This window comes from Pristiophorus japonicus, chromosome 8, assembly GCF_044704955.1.
Source record: "Pristiophorus japonicus isolate sPriJap1 chromosome 8, sPriJap1.hap1, whole genome shotgun sequence".
Lineage (NCBI taxonomy): Eukaryota > Metazoa > Chordata > Chondrichthyes > Pristiophoridae > Pristiophorus > Pristiophorus japonicus.
Window position 1 is genome coordinate 93,153,435 of NC_091984.1, and position 19,898 is coordinate 93,173,332.

Genomic DNA, 19,898 nt, shown 5'->3' on the forward strand with positions numbered 1-19,898 from the left:
ATCATAACCCAAATAAAAAGGGGTTAATATCTGGTCCACTTATTGTAAAACCAGCAGGTGGGCGATGATCAGTGTCCTTTATCTCACATCTAATTGTGATGTCCAAGATTGAAGACTACCAATTATCTATAGAATAAATTCAACACTTGGGTATAGTTTTATGAACCATCTGCATGTAGATATGACGATGGCTTTATTTCAGCTATCACTCTATACACAGAAATTTTGATACTCGATGTAATACTGAAGGTGCAGTTGAAGGTCTTCAGCAGACTTTAGAAAATCCTTTATTATATAGTACAGTATTAACTAAGCAAACTGTGACATCTGGTGGCTGAAACAAGATTGTCCATCAATATTATCTTACACAGTAGATCTACAATATCATGGCACAGGAACAACATATGTAGCTAAATAGAATCTGGAAAAGAGCAAAAATACTCCACTCAATGGGCTCAAATTTGCCCAGGAGTTGCTCAGTTTTCTTTGGAGCAACTTGATTTTTCTGGAATATCTTAAAAATCCCCATTCTGCACATTTAATTTGTGCGAGTGTAAGTGAGTTAATTAGGATTTTTTTAGTTTTGTTTTTTTTCCCCCAAAAGGGGGCGTTACCAGCCACCTACGCCTGTTTTGAGCATTTAAGCCAGTTTGGACAGCTAATAGTTGCTCCAAACTAACTTAGGCCAGCGTATGTGGCCACTTGTGGCCGCACAGAAACCCTTGCGGAGAGTTAAGAAATCAGCGCAGGTAGCCAGAGATAGGGGGAAAAGGGGAGAGGACCGTGCAAAGCACTAAACACCTTCACAACAACATTCAAGAAGCATAAAAACCATCAATAACAAATAAATAAATAAATAATAAAACTTAAGTCCTACCTTCATAACTCGGCCCGGGAAGTCAGCGGGCCTGCGTGAGGCTGCTCTGTTGGGGATAGGTGCAGGTGGGTGGGACGCCCGGGCAGGAGAGCGGCGCAGGTAACTGGCCACACACAACACACAGCAGGCTGGGCTCGCAGAACACGGAGGCTGCAGGAGTCAACTCCGAGGGACTGGTGGACTTCTCTCTCCGAGGACTGCTGACTCTTGCCCCGCGCCCCTGATCAAAACACTCTTCCCTCCCTCCCACCCCCCAATCAAAACTCTCCTCCTCTCCGCCCAACCCCCTCAAAACACCTTTCTCTCCCTCTCCCGCTCTGGATCAAAACTCTCCTCACTAAAAAGCACAACCATCTTTAAATAAAAAATAAAACTCAAGTCCTGCCACGGTGTGGGAGGCCACTTGGCCGGGGATAGGTGCGGGACTCTCTCCTTAACGCGCGACGCCACTCGACCTGGGATAGGGGCGGGACATCGGGTCCCACACTGCAGAGGAGCTACTGCGCATGCGCGAAACCTCCAGTGCGCATGCATTGAGCTGCTGGCACTCTTGAGTGCAGGGCCCTAGCTCCGCCCCCCACTAATTGCCATGCCCCGCCAAGCACAAGGCCAGTCGACAGAGCGGGGAAAATACTGCGATATCTTTTCAGCGCTGTTTTGAGCGTGAAATGTGGCGCACCTCACGTAAGTGCGCCGAAAAAAACGGAGGGTCAAATTTGGGCCCAATGACTGAGACTAGGATAAGCATTCAGATGTTTGATGTTTATATTTAATTTGAATATAGTAATTCTATTAATTTGATTCAGTCAGCTGTATGGGAACAAGACTGCAATTATTCAACAGGGGCCAAGACTTAAAAAAAAAAGGTTAGTTTATTACAATTCTGAAAACTTATCCAAGTCCAAAACATAATTAAAAATCTGGATCCAACTCAACTACAGTATTATATAAAGGGAATAAGGCTATTTAAAAAAAATCTAAGTAGATCTCAATCAGACTGGTAGGGGCGAGAGTGGAGTGAACAAGTCAAACTCTTGTTGGATAAGTATTCGCTGCATTATTTAAAACAGTGCAAATAAAATAGTGAATGCTCATCAAACAAGGAACAAATGAAACTGGTGAAGAGGTGCTTTCTTCTCAAGTGACAACAAACAATTCTGAACAGATCTCTCAAGTTCCTCAGTGTCACTGGTGTAAAATTTTTGTACACATCATTCCAACAGAAAACTTCATGGAAGTCTCCCAAATTATTTTTTTCGAATTTACTTGCATTAAATAAATAAGTTAGTAAAAGTCACTGGAGGTTGTCCTGGCAATCAAGACAACTGTGGCCAGTCCATGGGGGCAAGTTTCGGCCTGAGTTGCTCCTGTTTTTTTGGAGCAACTGGTTTAGAATGGAGTATCTTAGAAATTTGAATTCTCGGCATTTAGTTTGCTCCAGATCTAGTCAGTTAGAACAGTTTCACTTTGGAACAGAATTTTTTTTCCAAAAGGGGGCTTGTCCGGCCACTTACGCCTTTTTCAAAGTTTAAGCAGTGAAAATATACTCCAAACTAACTTAGAATGGAGTAAATGAAGATTTTTGTATGTTCGAAAAAACCTTGTCTATACTTTAGAAAATCAGGCGTAGGTTACAAATTAGGCGCCGGAATGTGGGGTGGGGGGAGTTTAAAGGGAAGTTTACTAACATTAAACACTTCAGTTTTACAAATAAAGAGCCATCATCAATAATAAATGATAGATACATCAATAAATAAATCAAAAAAAATGAATAAATTTTTTTTTATAAAAAAATGCAAAAAAAAAAAATCATTAAATAAAACATTTTCTACTTACCGACTGCAGCACCGGGAGTCCTCCAACAGCGTGCTGGGATGCCCACCCCATTGTGTCTCTGTCTGTGTGTGTGTCTCTATCCCTCTGTCTGTCTGTGTGTGTGTGTTTCTGACAGAGGGGCGGGTGGCGAGGGAGAGAGGGCGGCTGGCAAGGAAGAGGGGGCGGCTGGCAAGGAAGAGGGGGCGGCTGGCAAGGAAGAGGGGGCGGCTGGCAAGGAAGAGGGGGCGGCTGGCAAGGAAGAGGGGGCGGCTGGCAAGGAAGAGGGGGCGGCTGGCAAGGAAGAGGGGGCGGCTGGCAAGGAAGAGGGGGCGGCTGGCAAGGAAGAGGGGGCGGCTGGCAAGGAAGAGGGGGCGGCTGGCAAGGAAGAGGGGGCGGCTGGCAAGGAAGAGGGGGCGGCTGGCAAGGAAGAGGGGGCGGCTGGCAAGGAAGAGGGGGCGGCTGGCAAGGAAGAGGGGGCGGCTGGCAAGGAAGAGGGGGCGGCTGGCAAGGAAGAGGGGGCGGCTGGCAAGGAAGAGGGGGCGGCTGGCAAGGAAGAGGGGGCGGCTGGCAAGGAAGAGAGGGCGGCTGGCAAGGAAGAGAGGGCGGCTGGCAAGGAAGAGAGGGCGGCTGGCAAGGAAGAGAGGGCGGCTGGCAAGGAAGAGAGGGCGGCTGGCAAGGAAGAGAGGGCGGCTGGCAAGGAAGAGAGGGCGGCTGGCAAGGAAGAGAGGGCGGCTGGCAAGGAAGAGAGGGCGGCTGGCAAGGAAGAGAGGGCGGCTGGCAAGGAAGAGAGGGCGGCTGGCAAGGAAGAGAGGGCGGCTGGCAAGGAAGAGAGGGCGGCTGGCAAGGAAGAGAGGGCGGCTGGCAAGGAAGAGAGGGCGGCTGGCAAGGAAGAGAGGGCGGCTGGCAAGGAAGAGAGGGCGGCTGGCAAGGAAGAGAGGGCGGCTGGCAAGGAAGAGAGGGCGGCTGGCAAGGAAGAGAGGGCGGCTGGCAAGGAAGAGAGGGCGGCTGGCAAGGAAGAGAGGGCGGCTGGCAAGGAAGAGAGGGCGGCTGGCAAGGAAGAGAGGGCGGCTGGCAAGGAAGAGAGGGCGGCTGGCAAGGAAGAGAGGGCGGCTGGAAAGGAAGAGAGGGCGGCTGGCAAGGAAGAGTAGCAAGAAAGAGAGGGAGGGTAGCAAGGAAGAGAGGGAGGGTAGGAAGGAAGAGAGGGAGGGTAGGAAGGAAGAGAGGGAGGGTAGGAAGGAAGAGAGGGAGGGTAGGAAGGAAGAGAGGGAGGGTAGGAAGGAAGAGAGGGAGGGTAGGAAGGAAGGAAGAGAGGGAGGGTAGGAAGGAAGAGAGAGAAGGAGGGTAGGAAGGAAGAGAGAGAAGGAGGCTGAACGGCCGGGCCCAAGACTTCGGGCTGGATTTACAGGTCGGTGTCGTCGGGTCTCGGAGGCCCGGGGCGGGGAGAGAAGAGTCGCAGAGGTCGGGGGTGGTCGGGGAGAGTCGCGGGGGTCCGGGGGAGGGGAGGAGGAGAGTAGTGAGGTTCGGGGGGAGGAGTGGCGGTCGGGTCGGCGTGGGTTGGTGGGGGGGGGGGTGTCGGAACGGAGGTCGGGTCGCCGGTGGGGTCGGGGGCAGTGGTCCGGTCGGGTGGGAGGTGAGCCTTATCCACGCAGCCCCAGTGAGGCCATTCGACCAGGGCTAGGGGCTGCGTGTTCGGGCCCCTCCCACCGTTTTGGGTGCCTGGAGCTACTACACACGCTCGCCCACTGTAGTGCGCATGTGCAGAGGTCCTGGCACTGTTTTCAGCGCAGGGACCTGGCTCCGCCCCCCACAGCTCGTGCTGCGCCCCGCCCAGCTCCAGAGGACGTGCAGAGAGCCGGAGAATAGGTGAGTTTTTTTTTAGGCGCACTTTGTGGCGTGAAAAACGGGCGTCCAGGTCCGGGCTACGCCGTTTTAGGCGCGGCCCGAAACTTGGGCCCCATCTTACACTAGTTTGCAAAGAACTATAAATCAAAGCAGAATGACACTTCCAGATGCCAGTTTCAAAATTCACTAGAATTGTTACATTTTCTACTCTCCTGAAAGTTTGGCCATCAAATCAGAATTAACAACCAATCCAGGTTTAGCATCAACTTTAGTAACTGCTATACACCGAGATAAGCCTTACAAGTACAATGTCCTTCAATGAGGATTTCCTTTAGTTGAGAAGAGCGTTTAAAGAGGTTATCAGTCATCACTGTCCGGAGAATTAATCAGATTCCTTTGCATGAGGCATTCTATTTGCATAACAAAACACCCTAAATTAATTAGTCCCAAAAATTGCAACTCACATGCAATAGTCAAGATTATTTCTTTACTCCAGTCTTCAATGTCTAAGGAAATTTGAGTTTTCCAGTTGATAATTACATTCTTCTCTGACCACATCCAAAGTTCGCACAATTATTATTTTTTTCTGAAAAAGATCCTCAGTAGAAAAGTGCCTGAGAATGGAAAAGGTTTGATACCTTTCAATATTCTCTCCCACTCTTCCCTCTCCTAGCTTATGCACAAATCTGGCTCAAAGTGAATGAGCTAGGATATTTCCGTGACATTAATGAAGCATTTAGCTTGGTATGAGTTCTTTTACTTTTGTCACTGTAATTAATTAATTAAAAATCAGCCTCACTTCTGGAAGTCACATCCCAGCTTAACTTGACACAATCTTATGATGATTAGATAGTTTGGTCTCCTGGAAGTCAGTTTGAGGGAGGAACCACACACTGAATTTAAGTGTATATGATTTGTCCAGATGTGTGCCTAATTGACAGCCTTTACAATTTAAGAGTTATTTATATAACACTTTAGCTTTGGTTACTGCTCTGGGGAGTATTTATTAGCATGCACTCTTCAAATCAGTGAGTTTGACCTGGGGTTTTCAGAGAGGTTAACTGAAGATAACAAGATGTGCATACAACCTCCATACCTGGTAAGGAAATGATTAATAAAACTACAAAAGAAAGGTAATTATAGTTTTCATACAGAAGTTGCAAATTATTTATTTTCTATCGTATGGGTTAATAAAGTTTAACAGTATTGCAAAGATACATGACAGTATTCGTCAATCACATATGGCATTGCACGAGTAGCAAGGCCAAGTGCAGTCTTCAGGTGATGCGTGGTTAGAGGGTACACCGGACTAAACCACCTACTCAATCTTTGTATCCTTCACACCCTCTTCCTCCACTCTTAGGCCCCTATCTTCCACCTTGATGATTTTTGGCGCCCAAGTACGTTAACATATGTTTCTCCCCCCCCCCCGCCCCCCGCCCAAAATGGTAGTTTCCACAAAGCAAAAGTTATTTTTAGCGCTGTGCTACCCGAGGACAATTCTGGAGACGGAGCTTGTAGCGTGCGCCGAGAAATCTCTGCGCATGCGCTGGAAAAAAAAGGACACAAATACACTGGAATATAACACGTAGTGACCAGAACAATTCTCTCCCTCCAGGGAGTTAGACGAGGATTTTTTTTAAAGAAGTGAATTCAGTAAGTATTTGTAATCTCTCATTGTGATATCGCGGCTAATAAAAAAAGCATGCAGTGTGTAACAGTGTGGGAAAGAAGCATGACACACTGACTCGCTGATAATGGCAATCAAAGCTCATTAGTGCTTTCACCAGAATAACTGTTTGAAATATGACCAGGGAGGCCAGGATCTCTTTTTCATTAACCAGAAGTGAGCAAATAAAAATGTTTTAGTTTATAGGTTTAAGTCTGATGCCAGGGTGTGGGGGGACAATTTTGTAGAGTGACCCTATATAAACTGAACACGGGTTCAGCGCCAAAGAATCACCCATCTCCCATTCTACTAAGACAAAATCGATGCAGCGACACATAATGGGGAGAATTATGGAAGAAACAGAGTTTTCTTCACACAGGCAGGGGAGCTTTTGTGGAACCTCCCCCCACACACACGCACATGTTTTTACTTCAATCCAGGTATTTGAATTGAAATTAGAACAATTTCTTCAGGCACCTGCCCCAAGCCTGTGCTGATAAATATTTACCCTACCAATTCCCATCTCCCTGCGAGGAGTGAAGTGGGCCGGGAGCGGGGAGATCATTCAGCCTGGGATTGCAGCGGGCCGGAGTGCCAATTTCCGTAAGTTAAGGTAGGGTTTTTTAAAAAAAAAGAATGGTACTCAAGGTCACTCTGCGCCGTTTTGAAAAAAATCGTTGTTGGGGAAACTGGCATAAATGGCCAGAAATCGCGCAGAATCCCTTTTAAACGCAAACCAGCGCCAAAATATCTGCTGCCCAAAAATCTGGTACTGACAGTCGGCGCCAGCGTCAAAACTTTGCGTAAAATTTCAAAATACTGATTACTCCAAAAAAAGAATCGCCAGGCTCCAAAAAAACAGTGCCCAATGGTAGTGAAAATTGCCCCCATAATCTTATTTCCATTCCCTAGCTCCCCTACAGGGAGATGGCAAGAGGCTAGAGGCCAGTTTATCCTCAACCAATTTCCCTACTACATAACTTGATATTTCCCCTAAAGATGCTTTCTTTGCTTTCACAATTCAACCTATTAAAAAAATGAGGAAAGAAACTGCCTATCCTCCTTTCCCTCTTTTTGTATCTCTTTTCCCCCACTTTGTTTCATCGATACTAGAAATTACAATCGCGGTTTAACAGTCAGAAGCAATTAGACTGACTTTTTGAACTGCCAATAAAACACAGGTGATGTAATTAGGTGGCTTCAAAATTCACCTGTGGAAAAAGGCTTTAAAAATTTTTTTTTACAATGTTACAACTTCAGAGTGCCCCAAATCCCCATCATTTCTCCACCATGAGCATGTGCTGCTGCTATGTATTCTATACAATTTGCTCAGGGAGTTTTCTTTAAACTAACAAATTAAAGTTAAGGACCCAGAGCATGGAAGGTTGAAAAGTGTAAACGAAGCAAAGAAAAATGCGATGAATAAGTGGCACTATTCTTGGATTTTAAAAGCCCGAAAGTTGTATGAGCAAAGATAGAGAAGTAAGGAGTTCAACAGTCTTGGAGGCCTGTGCATGAATGAATCAGAGCAGGAGTTGAAATGAATCTTTATTTCAACAGAACGGAGGTGTCAGAAAATGTGTGCAAGATAGTGTCGTGGAACTCAAAAGGGCTAAGGAGCACTGACTGCTATAGAACTGATTTAAAGACAAAGATTGCCCGAAGAATATAAATCATTTAGTGTTGTTTTCCTCATTCCTGCATTCTGGCAGAGCTGGCTGAACTCAAACAATTGGTTTCAAATTGTGACCAGAGTTTAAAATAAGAGTAAATAATTGGGAAATAAATTTGACCCAAAATTTGTATAGCCTTGTACATAGACTGTAGTCAGTAAGAAAAGCATCTTACAACTGATTTACAGTATCAAGATTAAACTGTAATGATTCAATTTGCATTACAGATAAAAAGAACAGAAACTGAAAATGCTGGAAATCAGAATTAAAAACAGAAAATACACAAGTCTATCAGCATCTAAAAAAAGCGATAATAGGGTCTACACCCAAAATATCTCACTCAGGAAACTGGAAAACATCCAAGCCCCTTTTATGAGACTGAATAAAACAATCTGTATAGTTTCAGCATTTTCTGTTTTTACTTCATTCAATTTTCATTGATACTATACAAGTTATTATTTCGCTCAAACTGATTTTAACACCAGCCAACCTTTCAGTGGGTTTTCAGAAAAAGGTCAGCAGTAGCAGCAATCTTTGTTTTCCTGTCACTTTCAACTGTGTGAATGCAAAAAACAGCATCAACTAAAATTCATGGCGGTCTCATTCCTGATTTGCATTTGAAGCAGGTTTGGAGCATTTGCCAGCCCAGTCGGTGGCTCCTTTGAGCAATATTATTCATTTGGACAGGTATTTTTTAATTTTTTTTTAAAGTTATGGGCATTTAACAAAAACTGCTTGCACCAACACATCACATGGATGCAGTGGTTGGCAACATTTAGGTTTCTAGATTTTGCTCAACCAATTTTGTAATATTTATTATACAGCGGTGCCATGATATCACTAAGAGCTCAAAAACTACTTAAATTGTGATACAGGTAGGAGCAGGATGGGAGACAGACAGGCTGGCACCCATTTTCTTTCCCTATGATCTGATGCCAATATTTCATCATGCACTCAACAGATCGTATTTTTTTTTTTACAAACAGTAAATCTACGAATGCAGGTTTGTACTATGAACGATTGACCCATACTACACCATAAGTGAGTTATTACTTCCACGTTCAACAGTTCCTTGGGCACCAATGAACTTCTCTCACACGAGCATTTCTGGCCAAACAAGAATAAATTAAAATGCTGCACTCAACCGGTTGAAAAGACTGCAATTGGACTGTTTTTCAGCCAGTCTGAGGCCAGTTTTCTGGATGTTGGCCCTCTCTTGAAAATAGTTTAAACTGTTTTAGGGTACTACAGTAAACCTGCTCCAATTGCAAATCAGGCAGGTGGTACACTTGCATTTTAGTTGATGCTGACCTCCGCAACTAAGTAGCTCTATACATTAGGAATGGCGCATACAATCAAAGCTAACATTTGAATGAATTACTGAGGGGGAGTGTTGCACTGGCAGCAATAGTGTGCCTCAGAAGAGACATTAAACTGATCACGTCTGCTTGTTCCAGTAGTTCAGGAGGGCATTAAAGATCTCATGGTGCTATTCAAAGAGGAGGAAATTCTCTTGGTGTCTCCCTCAATCAACAGCAACAAAAACAGACTAACTGGTAATTTTGCTAATGCGGGACAAGCTGCTGCATTTACCTATACAGGTTATATCAATTTTAAAGCCGTTCATAATATGATGTGCGAATGCGATAAAGCACTACATAAATGTAAGTATCTTTATTACTGTAATAGTCTATCATTTTAAAGGGACTGGAAAGGTAATTTAAATAAAATATAGCCAACCCAGACTGGCTGGACCTGTTGACATTCTTAAGACCGATTGTATTAACTCATGGATAATTCTATTGAATTCAGTTTTATAACAACAACTTGTATTTATATAGCATCTTTAATGTAGTGAAACGTCCCAAGGCACTTCACAGGAGTATTATGAGATTAAAAAAATTGACACCGAGCCACACAAGGAGAAATTAGGGCAGGTGACCAAAAGCTTAGTCAAAGAGGTATGTTTTAAGGAGCGTCTTAAAGGAGAGGGGTAGAGAGGTGGAGAGGTTTAGGAGGGAGTTCCAGAGCTTAGGGCCTAGGCAACAGAAGGCACGGCCACCAATGGTTGAGCGATTATAATCAGGGATGCTCAAGAGGGCAGAATTAGAGAAGTGCATATATCTCGGGCGGGGGGGGGGGGGGGGGGGGGAGCTGAAGGAGATTAGAGATAGGGAGGGGCAAGGCCATGGAGGGATTTGAAAACAAGGATGAGAATTTGAAATCGAGGCGTTGCTTAACCGAGAGCTAAAGTAGGTATGTGAGCACAGGGGTGATGGGTGAGCGGGACTTGGTGCGAGTTAGGACACAAGGACAGCCGAGTTTCGGATGACCTAAAGTTTACATAGGGTGAGGCCAGCCAAGAGTGCATTGAAAGAGTCAAGTTTAGAGGTAACAAAAGCATTGATGAAGTTTCAGCAGCAGATGAGCTGAGGCAAGGGTGGAGATGGGCGATGTTATGGAGGTGGAAATAGGCGGTCTTAGTTATACTGCAGATGTGTGATTGAAAGCTCATTTCAGGGTCAAATATGACACCAAGGTTGCAAACAGTTTGGTTCACTCTCAGACGGAAGTTGGGGATAGAGATGGAGTCAGTGGCAGGGACCAAAAACAATGGCTTCGGTCTTCCCGTTACTTAATTGGAGAAAATTTCTGCTCATCCACAACTGAATGTCGGACAAGCAATCTGACAATTGAGAGACTGTGGAGGGGTCGAGAGAAGTTGTAGTGAGGTAGAGCTGGGTGTCATCAGCGTGCATGTGGAAACTGACGCTGTGTTTCCGGATGATGTCTCCATGGGCAACATGTAGATGAGAAATAAGAGGGGCCAAGGATAGATCCTTGGGGGACACTAGAGGTAACTATGCGTGAGCAGGAAGAAAAGCCATTGGATGTATTTCTTTACGATTCGATAGATAAGAATGGAACCACCCGAGTGCAGTCCCACCCAGCTGGACGATAGTGGAGAGGTGTTGGAGAAAGATGGAGTGGTCAACCATGTCAAAGGCTGCAGACAAATCAAGAAGGACGAGGAGGGATAGATTGTCTTTATAACATTCCTGATATATTTTATATATAGCTTTACCAATTTTGTCTCATTAAGCAATGTAGAAAAAATGCAAACAAAACCAAAATTCAAATTTCAATTTTTTGTAATTCAATCTTTCACATCATAACATTAGATACAGGAGTAGGCCATTCAGCCCCTCAAGCCTTCTTCTCTATTCAATTAGATCAACTCATCTGCACCTCCAACTTCATTTACCTGCTTTTGCTCATTGTACCTTACCCAACAAAAATCTGTGCATCTCAGTCTTGAAAGCTCCAATTGTCCCAGCATCCACAGCCTCGAGGGAGTGTTTCAAACTTTTATTACCCTTTGTGTGAAAAGGTGCTTCCTGGCCTCGCTCCTGAATGGCCTGGCTTAATTTTAAGATTACACTCCCCTTGTTCTTGAGATACATCCAGAGATATCTACCCTGTCAAATCCGTTTAACATTTTAAACATATCAGTCACAATGTGGTTGTTGATAAAACTGAATACATAAGAACATAAGAAATACGAGCTGGAGTAGGCCATACTCGAGCCTGCCCTGCCATTTAATATGATCATGGCTGATCTGATCATGGACTCAGGTCCACTTCCCTGCCCGCTCTCCATAACCCCTTATTGTTCAAGAAACTGTCTATTTCTGTCTTAAATTTATTCAATGTCGCAGCTTCCACAGCTCTCTGAGGCAGCAAATTTCACAGATCCACAATCCTCAGGAGAGAAGAAATTTCTCATCTCAGTTTTAAATGGGCAGCCCCTTATTCTAAGATTATGCCCTCTAGTTCTAGTCTCCCCTATCAGCGGAAACATCCTCTCTGCATCCACCTTGTCAAGCCCCCTCATAATCTTATACGTTTCGATAAGATCACACCTCATTCTTCTGAATTCCAATGAATAGAAGCCCAACCTACTCATCCTTTCCTCATAAGTCAACCCCCTCATCCTCAGAATCAACCTAGCGAGCCTTCTCTGAACTGCCTCCAAAGCAAGTATATTCTTTAGTAAATATGGAAACCAAAATTGTATGCAGTATTCCAGGTGTGGTCTCACCAATACCCTGTACAACTGTAGCAAGCCTTCCCTGCTTTTATACTTCATCCCCTTTGCAATAAAGGCCAAGATTCCATTGGCCTTCCTGATCACTTGCTGTACCTGCATACTAATCTTGTGTGTTCCATGCACAAGTACCCTCAGGTCCTGCTGTACTGCAGCACTTTGCAATCTTTCTCCATTTAAATAATAACTTGCTCTTTGATTTTTTTCTGCCAGAAGTGCATGACCTCACTTTCCAACATTATACTCCATCTGCCAAATTTTTGCCCACTCACTTAGCTTCTTTATGTCCTTTTGCAGATCTTGTGTCCTCCTCACACATTGCTTTTCCTCTCATCTTTGTATCGTCGGCAAACTTGTCTAAGTTACACTCAGTCCCTTCCTCCAAGTCGTTAATATAGATTGTAAATAGTTGGGGTCCCAGCACTGATCCCTGCGGCACCCCACTGGTTACTGATTGCCAACCCAAGAATGAACCATTTATCCCTACTCTTTGTTTTCTGTTCCTTATTGCATGAACTGTTGCTTTTTGTTGCAAAGAACACATTCCTGAAGCATTTTCCCTTTACATTGATGCTCTAGCATCTGTTAATGTATTTAGTCAGTAAACTGTACAATGATTTTTTAGCACTCCAGGGAAATGTTTAATATATGGGGAAACAGCTCAGAAATGGGATTCAAATGAATAGCTTTAATATAAAGCTATAAATAGCTTAGGCTGAATGCTACCTCCTATGCTTAAATATCCATGTTTCTTTGTTATGAGTTGTTGTGCAAATAGAGGGCAGAAAAATGATGCAAGTTCTTTCTTTACGTTAAAAACCTGTAAGTCAATTAGTTCAATGATCATTCTCGTTTCGGAGTCAGAAGGTTGTGGGTTAAAGCGTCACTACAGCAGCACACAGTCTAGATTGGTACTTCAGTGCAGTTCTGAAGGATTGCTAAATTGTCAGATGAAATGTTAAATTGTATCCGCAGATAGTCACAAATGTCAAAGAGTAGGGTCCCTGCTGTTCTGCTGAACATTCCTTCCTCAAACACCATCAGAAACAGATTATCTGTTCGTTCATTCATTTGCTGTTTTTTGGACCTTGCTGTGCACAAATAAATACTTTGTTTACCTCCTTAAATGACCAATCCATTGGTTGTAAAGCAATTTGGGGTGTGCCAAGGACACAAAGGGACTATATAAATGCAAGCTTGTTTGCGCTTCCTGCAGATTTTGTTGATTGTATCAGTGGGATATGAAAACTTCATCCAGAGCAGGTAAATTGCATCTCATCTGTTTGTGCTCAAAAGTATTTCAGATGTGGTGCAAAACCAGTTGCAGTTGTTTAAAGCGACCTTTCAAAGCTCACAGGTAATCAGTTGGATAACTCCAAATTTCAATCTTTCAGACAAGACATTAAACAAACACCTGATCTTCCTGCTCAAGTAAATTAAAAACTAATACACAGCACTATTCAGCAGCAAGGAGTGCTTGAGAGCCCTGCCCAACATTCCTCCTTCAACCACCAAAAAATATTTTCAGGCCATTCATTCTCTGCAGGACTTTGTTGAATGCAGAATAGATGCCTTGCTCGCTTCCGTAACAGTGACCACACTTCAAAAGTAATCCATTGGTTAGAAAGCACTTTGAATTGTCCCGAGTGGTAGCACTCACATCTCTGAGTTAGAAGATCATGGAGTCAAGCCCTATCTCAGGACTTGAATTAATTGGTCCTGAATTTGCGGTCGGAGGCGTACCAGAAGAATACGCCTCCGAACCGGAAAAAAAAATTCAAATGTACCTAGCTTCGGATTCTTGCGGTCCTGGGCCTGCAGGCGTATTTCTGTGTAAAGGCCCACGCATCCCAGGGGCGCATACAGTTCGCAAGTGCCCCTGGGATCACGGGAGCTCGGTCCACCAATCAAAAAAGGGAATTCCTATGAGGCTTATGGGGATTCCATTTATGTACGGAATCCACATAAGCATCATAGGGATCGTCAAATAAATAATAATTCACACCACTTAAATAAAAATAAATGTTCCTCTGTTCAAAATGAATTAAAAGAGCCTTTAATTAAGCATTTACATTTTTTTTAAATTCTGAAAAACATTTTAAAACGGGCCAAAATTAATCTAAACAAATTTGAAACGTCTATGTATGTTTTAATAATAAAATTTTTTTTTTAACATTTATTTTAATCCCAACACTGGTAAAAAGCCTTACGCCTGGGTACTCACTGGGCAGTAGTTGGACAAATTGCCCAACTCTGCACCAGCGAAAGTGAATTTTCCCCACTACCGATGTCAGGCTAACCAGTCTATAATTCCCTGTTTTCTCTCTCCCTCCTTTTTTAAAAAGTGGGGTTACATTAGCTACTCTCCAATCCATAGGAACTAATCCAGAGTCTATAGAATGTGGGAAAATGACCATCAATGCATCCATTATTTCTAGGGACACTTCCTTAAGTACTCTGGGATGCAGACTACCAGGCCTTGGGGATTTATTAGCCTTTAATCCCATCAATTTCCCTAACACAATTTCCTGACTAATAAGGATTTCCTTCAGTTCCTCCTTCTCGCTAGACCCTTGGTCCCCTAGCGTTTCCGGAAGGTTATTTGTGTCTTCCTTAGGTGAAGGCAGAATCAAAGTATTTGATTCAATTGGTCTGCCATTTCTTTGTTCCACATTATAAATTCACCGGATTCTGACTGCAAGGGACCTATATTTGTCTTCACTAATCTCTTTCTTTTCACATATCTATAGAAGCTTTTGCAGTCAGTTTTTATGTTCCCTGCAAGCTTACTCTCATACTCAATTTTCCTCCTCCTAATTAAACCCTTTGTCCTCCTCTGCTGAATTCTAAATTTCTCCCATTCCTCAGGTTTGCTGCTTTTTCTGGCCAATTTATATGCCTCTTCCTTGGATTGAACACTATCCCTAATTTCCCTTGTTAGCCACAGTTGAGCCATCTTCCCCTTTTTATTTTTATGCCAGACAGGGACGTACAATTGTTGAAGTTCATCCATGTGATCTTTAAATGCCTGCCATTGCCTATCCACCGTCAACCCTTTAAGTATCATCCGCCTGTCTATCCTAGCCAATTCACATCTCATACCATCGAAGTTACCTTTCTTTAAGTTCAGGACCCTAGTCTCTGAATTAACTGTGTCACTCTCCATCTTAATGATGAAGAATTCTACCATATTATGGTCACTCTTCCCCAAGGGGCCTTGCACAACAAGATTGCTAATTAATCCGCTCTCATTACACAACACCCAGTCTAGGATGGCCAGATCTCTAGTTGGTTCGACATATTGGTCTAGAAAACCATCCTTTACACACTCTAGGGAATCCTCCGATATGGGCTGACAAGACAGTATTCCTGCATTCTAACAGTGACCACACTTCCAAAGTACTTTGGGATGTCCGAGGTTGTAAAAGGTTCTATATAAATGCAAGTCTTTTAATTATTACCCATCTTCATGGTATCAAGTCGAGACTGGAGTCACATGTAGGTCAGGGGTGGCAGGTCCCTTCCTGAAAGACGTTAGTGAACCAGTTTTTACAAGTCAATCAGATTTCTTGGCCACTTTTTTCTGTTGCCATCACAAATTCAGATTTATTGAATTCAATTTTACAACCACGCACATGGGTGTAAAAGTCCCTTGGCACTATTCAAAAATGAGCAAGGGAATTCTCGCCAACATTTATAGCCCACCCACCCCCCAAATGAACACCAAAAAACATTAACTGCTGTTTGTGAAACCTTGCTGCACATAAATTAGCTGCTGTGTTTATGTACATTACAAGTGACTACACTTTAAAACTAGCTGTGAAGCACTTTGGGGCATCCCAAAAACATGAAAGACGCTAGAAAACGCAAGCTTCTTTTTAAAAAATTCCTGGGATGTGGACATCATTGGCAAAGCCAGCATTTATTGTCTATCACTAATTGCTTGAGAAAGTCGTGGTGAGCCGCCTACTTGAAGTACTACAGCCTGTGAGGCGAAGGTACTCCCATAGTGTTGTTAGGGAGGGAGTTCCAGGATTTTGACCAAGCGACGATTAAGGAAAGCCGATATATTTCTAAGTCAGAATGGTGTGTGAGTTAGAGGGGAACTTGGAGGTGATGGCGTTCCCGTGCACCTGCTGCCCTTGTCCTTCTAGGTGGTAGAGGTCACGGGTTTGGGAGGTGCTGCTGAAGAAGCCTTGGCGAGTTGCTGCAATGCATCTTGTAGATGGTACACGCTGCAGCCACGGTGCGCTAGTGGTGGGGGGAGTGAATGTTTAAGGTGGTGGATGAGGTGCCAATCAAGCGGGCACTTTTCCACATTGTTGTAGCTGTACTGGAACAGCTTGGCTAGAGGAGCAGCTAATTCTGGAGCACGTCTTCAGCACGACAGCCGGGATGTCGTCAGCCTTTGCTGTATTTAGTGCACTCAGCTGGTGATGGACATTGAAGTCCCCCACTCAGAGTACATTCTGTGCCCTTGCTACCCTCAGTGATTCTTCCAAGTGGTGTTCAACATGGAGGAGTACGGATTCATCAGCTGGGGAGGGGAGGGGAGGGGAGGGGGGCGCAGTTGGTGGTAATCAGCAGATGGTTTCCTTGCCCATGTTTGAGCTGAAGCCATGAGACTTCATGGGGTCCGGAGTCAATGTTAAAGACTCACAGGGCCACTTCCTCCCGACTGTACACCACTGATGGTCTGTCCTGCCGGTGGAGCAGGCGATGCCCAGGGATGGTGACAGAGAAGTCTGGGACATTGGCTGAAAGGTAAAAAGATGCTGTGAGTATGACTATGTTAGGCCGTTGCTGGACTAGTCTGTGGGTCAGCTCTCCCAATTTTGGCACAAGTTCCCAGATGTCAGTGAGGAGGATTTTGGAGGGTCAACTGGGATGTTGTCACATCTGAAGCAGCCTAGGTCAATGCTGGGTGGTCTGTCAGGTTTTATTCTTATTGTTTTTCATAGCAGTTTTTGTACAGAGTGGCTTGCTGGGCCATTTCAGAGGGCAGTTAAGAGTCAACCACATTGCTGTGGGTCTGGAATCACATATAGTCCAAAATGGGTAAGGATAGTAGATTTCCTTACCTAAAGGATGTTAGTGAACCAGATAGGTTTTTTTTTTTAAAACAACAATTCGATTACTCATTCTAGTTTTGTTATTCCAGTTTTTAAAATTAAATTAATTTAAATACCCCAGCTGTCGTGGTGGGATTTGAACTGACGGATCATTAGTCCAGGCCCCTGGATCGTTGGTCCAGTAACATTAGATGACGGCAATTCGAGTCATCACCCTTTGAGGAAATTCACCTTGAGGGTGGGTCGTCAGAGCTTTGCGCACCTGTGCATATTTACAGTTTTGCTTTGCTTGTTACGGTGCAGTACGAGGGCAGCAATACCGCCCCGAAAGCACGGCCAGCAACCCTACAGCAGCAAGGGGCCCAGTCAGACACAAAAACAGGAAAGCTCGGTAACAAAACATTACAGACTCCGCTCCTCGGACACCGACATTAGGAATGCCCGTTTCACCAAACCTCCTCACCTGCCATCGACATTTCACTCCACAATTCTTAACTTTACCTTTCAGCTGCTTTATTCGCGTCAGCTCCTCGTCAGAAAATCCTGCCCAGCCAGCCATACCGTCTACACAATAAACAAACCCTCAGGAAGATGCCAGCTGGCGCAAGCGGGCCCACTCGCTGAGAGCCACTGGCATTGCCGAGACACTGCGCATGTGCACAGGAGACGCGTGGCACTGGAGCGACTGCGCGTGCGCGGCGCAGGCCGCGCATCATGGGAGTCGTCATCGAGTGACTAAAATGTGGGCGGAGCTTCTCCTCTGACCAGGCGATCTCGCGCGCACAACGGCTGACAGCTCCGCTTGGCAACCGGCACGCGGCCGCGCGAAGGGCCAGGCGCGCGGGATTTTCGCTGCCGTCAGATAGGCGGAACTGATACAATAGTTGGCGCTGATTGGACGAGCGCGGTCACGTGCATCACGTTCCGCACACCTTCAATAGGTTCTGTAGTGAAGAGGAATAGACCAGGGTGGGCTGGGTGACGTGGAAAGGTGGTTGTGGTGGAAAAAAGTGATATACGGTATCAACTCCTATGTAAGTGTCACAGGGTCAGAGTTCTCCATATATGACATATTTAACAGGACGAAAAACCTAAATCTAGAAGACTGAATTGATTTGAATTGGACAAGAGGACACGTTCAAGCTAGTAAAAGGCAAGTTTAGGACTGTGAAGTATATTTTGAGTGATACATCTCAACATTTAAAACTTAAAATGTATGCAACTTTGATAGTTGTGTGAAATATAGTGATGGTGTGTAACTGCAGCCAAAATAGAACTAAGAATGCAATTATACGGCCCCTTTTGGGTGAGTGTGAAGTGGTTTCAGGTCCACATTTTCGTGGTACCCCCCCCCCCCCCCATTACCGACCTTCTTCTTAGGCAGTCCCCTGCGGTCAAGGATGATTTGTTTCCACACTAATATGAATTCTAAGGTAACTAATGAGTCCAATGTGGGATCTACATACTCTTGTCACAGTTGGGGCAGATGGTGGTTGAAGGGACGGGTGGGTGGGGTGCTTGGTTTGTCGTATGTTCCTTCCGTTGTTTGTACTTGGCTTCCGTGTGCTCCTGACGAAGAAACTCGAAGTGTTCCGAGCATCTCGAACACTTCTCCACTTTGAGCGGTCTTGGCCAGGGAGTCCCAAGAATCGGTGAGGATGTTACATTTTTTCAAGGAGGCTTTGAGGACGTCCTTGAAGTACTTTCTCTGATGTTCTGGGATTCGCTTGCCGTGACGTGGCTCGGAGTAGAGTGCTTGTTTCGGGAGTCTTATATCAGGCTTGCATGTGGCCCGTCCATCAGAGCTGATTGAGCGTGATCAATGCCTCGATGCTAAGGATGTTGGTCTGAGAGAGAACACTGACGTTGGTACTCCTATCCTGCAAATGTGTAAGCCACAACCCTGGAAGCTACAGACAAGGCTAAAGAGGAATTCTACTCCAGTATTGAACAATTCCTGTCCCGAATTCCAACAGGTGACGTTGATTCTCCTTGATAATTTTAATGCCAGAGTTGGAAAGGATACAGACCTCTGGAGAGTTGTGATTGGCAGGGAAGGAGTAGGGAAAACTGTCGACCAGAAATTAGACAGGAGCAGTGCACCAGAACTTGTTAAGGTGTAATACTGACATGTGTAAATCATTACATGTTTGCCAAAAAAGTAACATAAGTAATAAAGAAAATTGAATTAGCACAAAGAGACTTAAAAAGGGACATAGAAATAGATTTGTCCCTTTCACTATTGAGACAATGTGGAGAAATAATGAAAAGTGTAAATTGAATGTTGGAATGCATAACCATACTAGTGGAGTACATAAGAACATAAGAACATAAGAATTAGGAACAGGAGTAGGCCATCTAGCCCCTCGAGCCTGCCCTGCCATTCAACAAGATCATGGCTGATCTGGCCGTGGACTCAGCTCCACTCACCCGCCCGCTCCCCGTAACCCTTAATTCCCTTATTGGTTAAAAATCTATCTATCTGTGACTTGAATAGATTCAATGAGCTAGCCTCAACTGCTTCCTTGGGCAGAGAATTCCACAGATTCACAACCCTCTGGGAGAAGAAATTCCTTCTCAACTCGGTTTTAAATTGACTCCCCCGTATTTTGAGGCTGTGCCCCCTAGTTCTTGTCTCCCCGACCAGTGGAAACAACCTCTCTGCCTCTATCTTGTCTATCCCTTTCATTATTTTAAATGTTTCTATAAGATCACCCCTCATCCTTGTGAACTCCAACGAGTAACGACCCAGTCTACTCAATCTATCATCATAAGGTAACCCCCTCATCTCCGGAATCAGCCTAGTGAATCGTCTCTGTACCCCCTCCAAAGCTACTATATC

The 19,898-nt window shown here is 44.6% G+C and overlaps 1 protein-coding gene and 1 long non-coding RNA gene across 5 annotated transcripts in view; one reads left to right on the forward strand and one right to left on the reverse strand.

The window, feature by feature from the left end:
- The window catches only part of gorab (golgin, rab6-interacting), a 33,578-nt gene extending 15,857 nt beyond the window's left edge, over positions 1-17,721 (reverse strand). The window contains exon 1 of the mRNA XM_070887098.1: positions 17,558-17,721. Coding sequence (XP_070743199.1) covers positions 17,558-17,615 — 58 coding nt within the window. The 5' untranslated portion in view covers positions 17,616-17,721. The remainder of the gene's footprint in view (positions 1-17,557) is intronic.
- Positions 17,722-17,832: 111 nt separating this feature from the next.
- The window catches only part of LOC139268632 (uncharacterized), a 103,962-nt gene continuing 101,896 nt past the window's right edge, over positions 17,833-19,898 (forward strand). For all 4 annotated transcript variants that reach the window (XR_011594074.1, XR_011594075.1, XR_011594077.1 and 1 more), the window contains exon 1: positions 17,833-18,209. This is a non-coding gene — a long non-coding RNA (uncharacterized lncRNA). The remainder of the gene's footprint in view (positions 18,210-19,898) is intronic.